General features: G+C 41.5%; 1 protein-coding gene across 3 annotated transcripts; it reads left to right on the forward strand.

The window, feature by feature from the left end:
• Nucleotides 1–1981: 1981 nt before the first annotated feature.
• Nucleotides 1982–8996, forward strand: uts2r3 (urotensin-2 receptor 3). Of its 3 annotated transcripts, none has more exons than XM_023830142.2 (3): nucleotides 1982–3451; nucleotides 4773–4867; nucleotides 6380–8996. In XM_023830142.2, the coding sequence occupies exon 3, from the start codon at nucleotides 6533–6535 to the stop codon at nucleotides 7688–7690; it is 1158 nt and encodes a 385-aa protein (XP_023685910.1). In that variant the 5' UTR covers nucleotides 1982–3451; nucleotides 4773–4867; nucleotides 6380–6532; the 3' UTR covers nucleotides 7691–8996. The 3 variants fall into 3 exon arrangements, with proteins under 3 accessions (XP_023685910.1, XP_023685907.1, XP_023685909.1); XM_023830139.2 differs by lacking the exon at nucleotides 1982–3451 and adding an exon at nucleotides 5537–5628 and having other exon boundaries at nucleotides 3535–4867; XM_023830141.2 differs by lacking the exon at nucleotides 1982–3451 and adding an exon at nucleotides 3535–4647.
• Nucleotides 8997–9046: the final 50 nt, after the last annotated feature.

Below are 9046 nucleotides of genomic sequence, written 5' to 3' on the forward strand. Positions count from 1 at the left end.
GATTGGTAAGCGTGATATATAGTTGCACAGTCTCAGTTAATCCCAGTTATATGTAATCCATTACTACCCAACCTTGAAAATACTACATAAGCATGTATTTGTAAGGATGTAGCTTGTTACTGCAAATAGTCAATTTCTCCACAAAGTCTTCTCAAAATGTTTTTTTTATTTCAAAGATTCATTATTGCAACGTAAGCTGTCAGCAAAAATGAAGACAAAAACATCGTCACCTCAACTGTAAGATGAGGGAAGGAGCAAGTTCAGTGGGCACCACAGATGCAGTGCATTTGTTGAGTAAGTATGAGGAATGAGCATGAGGTCTGTTTCTTTGAGGAAAGGTGACACCGACATGATGGTGAACAGGTGTGGCACCCCGGCAGTGAAGGAGACGACACTGTGAGCCAGCTTGGTAACTCCTGCTTGCTGGAAACTTAATGCCATCATCCTTCAGCCCTCACTGCCAAAAATAAATCATCACAGGAAAGATATACTGCTCTGAAGTCTCCACCTTCTTAGTGCGATTACAGCTGGTAATTCAGAGAGTCACATCCATGGATGTCACCATTGCTGCCCCCTTCAGTCAGTGTTTGGAGGGACATCATCAGTGGTGGCAGCTTTTTTTTTTACTACAACAAGTGGCAAAGAAAAAAAAAGTGTTAATATATGCTTGCTTTAGTACTAAGAAGGAAGTACAGTCCACTGATGTTAACCTGTAGACAGCCGTTCTCCAGTGTTTCCCGAGTTAATGTCTGGAGCATACAGTCAGACACAGGGGTTCCCCATAGTATCCTGGACATCTGTGCTTCATTAAGCCAAAGTCAGAGGAGTACAACTCCTCCTTGTGGTAGATCCGTCCAAGGTGACTCATTTATTAAAAGGATCTAAAGCATAGCTAAAGCTAAGACTTTTGTTCCTAAATTTCTGAATATCATTACTGTATTTTATTTATGTGTATAATTCATTATGTTAATTGTCTTGCTTGTTTTGTAAATTGTCTTATGTTCTTTGTCTTTATAGGGCAAATTCCTCATATTTAAAAGTAGGGCCTGGTGATAAATAAACAATTCTGATTCTGGTGAAATGTATCATCTGGGAACAAATGATTAATTTTGACTGTAATAAACTAGCAAACACTTAGATCCGAGCTGCCAATCATCAAACAATCCATGACAATGGATTCGTACTTGCATTGACAGTAGAATTAATAGTGAAGGCATTTGTAGGGACAGAGCCTAGCTAAATATGAGTGTTTTCACCTTCAAGTGACACTGCCTGTGAAGAATAATGTGATGGACAGAAACAAGAAAACAGAAACACAAAAACTGGGCAGCCAGCGGAGATACAGCTCAAAGAGTTCATACAATAAGCACCCATCTACTGGATCAGCTGTCACTCTTGCTAAGTCCATTTATGGTCCAATTTCTGACACATTGCTCCAACCACCCCAGCCTGCCTGACAAATTATGCATCTGTATAAGCCAACACACGCACACACACACACACACATTTGAAATAGTCTTTGTGGGGACTCTATATTCATTTCTACAGGGAAAACTGTAATTCCAACATGATGACCTTAACCCTTACTCAGCCCTAAACTTAACCATAAGTAACCAAACAAAATATGATACTTTTGGCACTTCTAGTTTTTTGATTGGATTTACAGATCTTGACGGGAACTGAAAAATCCGCACGTCAAAATAACAGGTTTTTATCACATTGTGGAGAACATTTGGTAATGTAAACATAATACACACACACACACACACACACACACACATATATATATATATATATATATATATATATATATATATATATATATATATATATACACTGCAGCAAGCAGGCTCTGAGTGAAAAGTTAGATAATACCTTAAACGGCACAGTGCACTCTACTCAGTGCACTGTGCTAACAGCTGTATTTTTACAAGGTGCTTGGTTAGACTACTCAGTACACCCTTCTATCACTGTCCTATAAATGCATTTGCTGTTCTAGACGGCTATTTCACATTTACATATATGTTTATTGGGAGCATCAGGAAACCGGCGTAAATCTCACACATAAAATTTCTTATTGGATCTCCCAGACAAAAGAATAAAGTTACAATCATGGAGTGAGCTAGGCACTCCGCCGGTAAATAAATGAAAGTGACAGGAACATAAACACCCCCTAGATGAAATCAATAACTCATTGTGAGCCCACCTAATCAGGGGAAAAAAACAGACATTTGTAACACGAAAAATGTCCGCCCATTTAATTAAATCTGCTGAGCGCTCTGAAACAACAGGTGGCTAATTCGTCAGTCGGCATTCAGAGACACTTCATTAACATAATGAAGGAAGAACACGGGAAGAAAGGACGGTCAAAGAACAATTGCTTGCTCGCTTTTGTTTATTTTTATTTGTTATTTGTTTATTGTTTATTGTATCATTTTACAAGGTTCAAGTGTAGGTTCACTAAGTTGAGCGGTGCTGTTGGTATAAATGTTATAAATATTTCGTATAGGCCTACCAGAGTTATGTCGCATTTTTTACTGCAGATCGTTTGAGGAAAAAGTTATTAGAGCGATAGTCATGTTAATATCAACAGCTACCGTATGATGGCGGTGATGATGATTTAATTGTTGATGGAGATGCCATTTCGTAAGTGGACCGAAATGTTACTATAGATCGGAAGTACATGTGACGACTGGATCCAGTTGGATATAATGAAGAATCGAATATCAGCGGCATCTTCGTTAAAATAACATTTCTGTGTAGCCTATAATGTAGGCCTAACCTCATACGTTGTATCTTTATGCCCTTGCTCAACCAGTGCACCCCGCCCCCAAACCCCAATTCTCTCTCCTGCTTTCCTATTTTGGCATGACCGTGCCAGGTATTTGTTCAAATTCCTCGCGCCCTGCGGGGATAGGTATGTCCCCCCTCTTTTTTCCGTATTTTAATGGTTCACTCTGTCTGCGCTACTCAACACATGGGACCCCAGGACCGGCCATTTTTTGCAGCATCACCAAGCCGCTTTATAATACCCACCAAATCATTGCATTATCATAACACATAAAACCAGAGTATCGTAAGTTTTTACAATACTCTGAGCAATAGATGCAAAATATTGTTTTATCGGTGACATGCCTGATTCGTAGCTCGTTGGGTATGTCGTTACTGCAAAAACATTGGCGGCTGCAGGCGTATTATCGTTGGGCGAAGTGGAGACGCTTACTTATTGCTGCGGTTCACGGAGCGACAGAAAATGTATTACGGCCTCCGGCTGATGTGTCAGGAAGCGGGACACATGTGCTTTTGCGCTGGACGGGATCCCTCTGTGAGTCATCCGAACTTCCCTGAAAGGAGAACGTGCGCCTCCCAGTTTGGATCCCGATCCTTCGTTGGAGCGACGAAATACGTCACCGCCAAATGCACAGGGACGTGTATCGCCGTGTTTAATTTGGTAATAATTAAATTCTTTTCGACACTGTACAAGAGATAAAAATAAAAAATATGGTTAGTGTAATAGTTGCTTTAACATTTAGCCTATATTTAACAAATATAAAATAACTCAAGGTTTAAAAGTCTGATAGTCCAGAAATCTGATGTTGTAAAGGCTACAGTTCGTATTTTTTGTTCACTTTAATTTGTTTTTTTTATTAAATCTGGATATATGCTTTGCATTCATTTAGGTCTATCTATAAATTGTAAACGCGAATGCTCTTCTATTGACTAGCATTGTCTTAATTGTATGTGTTAAAATTTGGATTTCAAACGCAAAATTATATTACTATCAGCCGCAGAGGTAGTGTGAGGTTGCTGTAAAATTAAATTTATTTAGTACATAAACAACAGGATTGGATACATTTTAACCAAAAATTCAGTTTTGATCTTGCATTGAATTTTAATTGCCGCAGTTAATTTGACAAAAAATGTAAGAATAAAAAAATTGAATAAATTTATTTGTGGTAAACCGCTTGGCACTATGGCTTTTAATATTCATTTGTGGATGGATTTAATAATTGTTGTTATTATATTAAGTATTGAATAAAATGTTTTACCTCACTTGTACGTCGCTTTGGCTAAATAAGGAAAAATTCTGTTAAAATTTACGTCATAGTTGAATGCAAAAGAGTTTTCCCTAGAGCTTCTATAAAGTATGTATAGGCTAATAGTTGTATAAATAAATCCACAAGATTAAACCCGTATGATAAATAGGAAACCAAGCTACATAACAAAAGTAGTAGCCTACTTATTACAGATGCATTCAAATTATATTAATATTAATTATATTTATATCGTTTAATTTAATCCAAATGTATTCACTTATACTGAATATTAACCGCATGGGGAGTTCTGTTCACGCGTAACTTAAAACCTGCTCCAGAAAGCAGTAGATAACTGGCGACTTTATTGAGGGACGAAAAATCAACCAAGTCGTTCTCTGCCAGATTAAATCAATATAGTTACAGCGAAATTTATAGTATGAGAAAAGGTTAATAAAGCTTTTCTCCGTGCATCTCTCTCCCTCACTCGCTTTTTCTCCCTTTTTCCCTCTCACACGCATGCAACAAATGAGGGGGCGGTAAGTAAGCTACACAAGAGGAGTCCGCACAGGGGCAGGGAGCTAGACACCGTCGCTTGACTTGCTGTGGAAATGTAATGATTACTAGAAACATTTATTCAAACATACGTCTGATTTTTTTCACAACGCCAACTTGAAAATTATCAAATTAACAACAAAATTATTCTTTCACATTCCACTTTTGCCTGGACGATGGAAGCACGAGTACCTACAGACAAGACAAGACAGCAATGCGACGCAGAATTATATGGATTATAATGCTACATATTCATCTTCTCCAGGCTGCATTTAAAGGTAATTTTAATAAATATCGTAGTCATATTTCGTGTAATTGTTTAATTATATATGAAGACATTATTCGTCCTATTAATCTTGCACAAGCCGGTTTTTAGCATTATGTATAGGGTATATATAGGCCCTACTGTATGTATAATGCTACAGAATTGAGATTATTACACAAGTGTTTAGTTGTATTATCAATATGAAAATCGTCGTTTAAACAGCTTGTTAATAAAGGCAACCAAAGTTGTTTCCGTGCGGTTTTGGCGTCCAGGTAGCTCCGATGATTCCTGATTTGACATAATCAAGTACCTTGAAATCAATCGCAAATTTAGGCCTTCCAATAACCGCTTTTTTGTTTTGTTGAACGCGTTTTTCTAATATTTGGTTTTAATATCGTATTTGAATACGAAGTAACCATTCGGTTTAAAATATATCGCTTTACAAAATTTTCATTCCCTTTTTTGTTTTAAATTAAATGCATATGTAAAGGAAAAGATTTATGTCTGATGAATTCAGTTAAGTGTTACTTTAGTGATTTTGGGCTCTAAGGTAGGGCGATTTACTGCTCCTCCTGCTCAAACGGTAGCGCTTAACCCCAGTGCTCAGGGGGTCACCTTGTCTCTGTTTCTTCTCTATAGTCCCTCTGAGTAGTCTTTGATATTGAATAATTTTACATTACAGCCTTGAAATTACAGAAAAGATGGAGCTGAAAACAGACATACAAATAAGACAAGGAGTTTGAAGGAGTCTGACATCTATTATGATTATACAAAGTGGGTGAGATGTTGTTTGTTTCCGAGTTAGATATAGGAACTGCAATTATTTCTTAACAAGTCATTTATATCTTTACAAGTCAATGATACTTAATATATATATATAATGCCGGCAGGTGATCGCACCCTTAGAGTCAATGGGGAGGGGTCAAAATACCATTTCGATTATTTTTTTCCAGTAAGCATCTCCGAAAACCAGACCCTAGGAATTCTGCAAGCTGGTGCAGAAAATGTTCTTTAACTTTGGTAATGGAGTGAGAGCGTGATGCTTGGCCCAGGCATGGTCTTCGACTCAGACGCGGCGGGGTGTAAATCAGAAGCCAAAGGCAGGAGTGCCGAGACGCGCCACAGGCAGACATGCCTGCCCGTACGTCTGCGCCAGGCCAGTCTGGCTAGCCAGTGGCCCGTAACGCTGCGTGCTGAAGTGTTGGTGCCCGACGCCAGGGTGGTCTCTCACTCACTGTATCAAAGCGGGAACCCGAACAAGCGAACCCATGTCTGGGAAATAAACAAGACAGGAGAGACAAGCCATTGTGTGTCATTATGTGGCAGCCTCTCCTAAACTCTATTATAGCACATGGTGTTGGGATTAACTTTTTCTGCGTTCAAATCAAATTTTAGACATGAATTTCATATTTCAGTGAGCTAAGACAAAGGTTTTTGATGGATTTTGCTAATAACTGTATTCTTCTGTTGCCACCCCACCCTGCATTTCCTTCTCATTTCTGTATCTCTGTCTCTGTTCCTCTAGCTTACATGACACTCTGTTGGCTGTGATTGGCCCATAGCTAACTTTCACCAATCAATCTGACCTTCATCTTGGTTCTTCTACTTTCATGTAGGTGTTCCCAACCTAACATTAACATTAGTTACTACCAATTTCCACATCATTCAGGCCAGAAAAATGGACTCCCCTAACTCGGTCTCTAACTCCCCTTCCCCCGGGCCCTCCCACACGCTCCCTCTGCTTCCCAATGCGTCTCTGCCATCTTCCTCACCATCTCTCTCCCCATCCCCAAGCCTCGTCTCCACAGCCCTCTTCTGCTCCCTGCTCTCCCTCATGGCCCTCCTGGGTATTTGCGGAAACCTGTACACCTTGGGGCTCCTTCTGCAACGCAGAAGAGGGAGGCGACGTCATGGCAGGTCCTGCTACTGTGTAGGGGGGCTCTGTCCCGCTATCTTACCACGTTGCTCTCCGGTCTCCTCTCTACCTTCCCCCTCCATGTCATCTTCCTCCTCCTCCTCCTCTTCGTCTCTTTACCGCCAGGTCTTGAGCCTAGCTTTGGCAGACCTCCTCTACCTTTCCACCACCCCCTTCATCGTATACGACAGCCTAGCCGCTGACTGGGCTTTTGGGGAGCTGGGCTGCCGGCTTCTGCTCAGCCTGGATCTTCTCACCATGCACGCCAGCATTTTCACCCTCACCGCCATGAGCCTGGACCGCTACAGGGCCGTGGCAGATCCCCTGGCCACCTCCTCCTCGCCATCTTCAGGTCTGTTGAGGGTCGTGCTCGCTTGGGGGTTGGCCGTGGCGTTGAGTCTTCCCATGATGATCACACTCCACCTGGAAGATGGGGGCACCCATGACGGCAAGCTTTGCGTACCTGCGTGGGATGAGCAAAGTTCCAAGGCCTACATGAGCGTCCTCTTCTGCACGAGCATCCTAGGACCAGGACTAGCCATTGGGGGCCTGTATGCCACTTTGGGCCGCCTCTACTGGGTGTCCCAGACCCACCCTCCATGTGCGACTGCAAGCAGCTGTCCCCCACGAGCTCCCCGCCCTAAGGTGCTGCTCCTGATCCTGGGCATAGTCCTTGCATTTTGGGCCTGTTTCCTGCCCTTCTGGATCTGGCAGCTCCTACCGCTCTACCGGCCGGATGTGTTGAGGTCCATCCCGACCAGCACTCAGGTTACGGTCAACAGGATCCTCACGGGGCTGACCTATGGGAACTCATGCGTGAACCCCTTCTTCTACACGCTGCTGACGGGCAAACACAGGCGTTACCGACAGACGCTTACCTCAGGAGCCCAGCTGTGCCGCAAGGGCAGCCCATCGCACTGATGTCCACCAACCGCAAGGGAGAACTACTCAGAACCAGCTTGCCAGGGAAGAAAAGGATTATATCTGCTAGAAACCTCCTTGACACTCACCACGACCTTGGCAACAGTAGCTCCCATGAGAGGAAATGGCAGGCGACATGTCGAGTAGCCAGTCGCCATCTATCCCAGGGTCAGATGAGGACACCTTTGTTATTCTTCCACTCTACCTTCCTCCCCAAATCCTCGAGCATTCAACCCCAAAAAAAGATTTGCGAGTCAGATATTTCATCATAAAATTCTTGTTCTCTTGGCCTTTGAATAGGTTACAGCAGTTTAAAGTTTGCTGATTAGCTTGTATTGGCCTGAGCATGGAACAGAGAGGGAGCGAGAACAAGTAAAACCCAAATGCTCCGTTCTTTCAGAATGAAGGTGCTTATTCTGTGTTCTAACTTGGTCCGAGATTGCACCGAATTTTCCTCTCACCTTTCCCTCATATGGCCTTGCCTTGTAATCTTTAAATAACACCCATGAAACGTACTTAAAATATTCTGAATGCCATGTGATTTATTTCCTCCTTAAATATAATTGTGTGGTGGTCATTGCTTGCCTTCTGATTTGATTGTTTTGTGCTCTTTTAATTAGCCTGTAAAAATCACATAGCACACATTGTGCATAATATTAACCGTACAATCAGACCATTACCATGAAGGGAAGGTGACAGGGGTGCAGTGTCTCAGAAATCAGTACTTGGCTTGAACCATTAATAAGTTTCTTATGCTTCTGCAAGCCAAAACATTAAATTAGATTTTATTGCTTCTGTTCAAACCTCTGATTTACGGTAAGGGAGCAAAAAAATGTGCAGAGTGCAGTAGGCGAATACCAGCAAAGTCTGGGCAATACACTGTGTTTGTCTGGTGTATTTTATTTAAGGTCCAGAACTCAGCAACCAGTTGCCTTTTTGCACCCAAGTAGCTGTACGAGGCCCCTGGATGCCAGAGAGGACACTGCAAACTGTTACTGTGTGAGCTTAATGTCACATCTGATCACCTTCCAGACTCTGTGAAATCTGTACAGATATGCCACAGCTCGTCAAAGATTCATGGAGACAAGGGCTACGTTTCTCCTGTTAGGTATTTAAAGGTTAAACTCCTTGAGACAATGGCATATTCACAAATATTGAAGCTAAAGATTTTAAATTAGAATTATATTTATATATGTGCATGTGTTTTACATTTTATTTGCCATGTAATATATTGCATGGTGACTACATTCTGTAACTGATGATCTGAATGTATGATCTGAAATAAATACAAATTAAAACAAAACAGGACCTATTGGACTTGGAGAAAACTGTGTTGCGGGCTCCCTGTTACTATGG

Source organism: Paramormyrops kingsleyae, chromosome 9 (genome assembly GCF_048594095.1).
Source record: "Paramormyrops kingsleyae isolate MSU_618 chromosome 9, PKINGS_0.4, whole genome shotgun sequence".
Lineage (NCBI taxonomy): Eukaryota > Metazoa > Chordata > Actinopteri > Osteoglossiformes > Mormyridae > Paramormyrops > Paramormyrops kingsleyae.

Bases quoted from the DNA above. Each gene is read 5' to 3' on its own strand.
- uts2r3 (XM_023830142.2), top strand. From the start codon at position 6,533: ATGGACTCCCCTAACTCGGTCTCTAACTCCCCTTCCCCCGGGCCCTCC.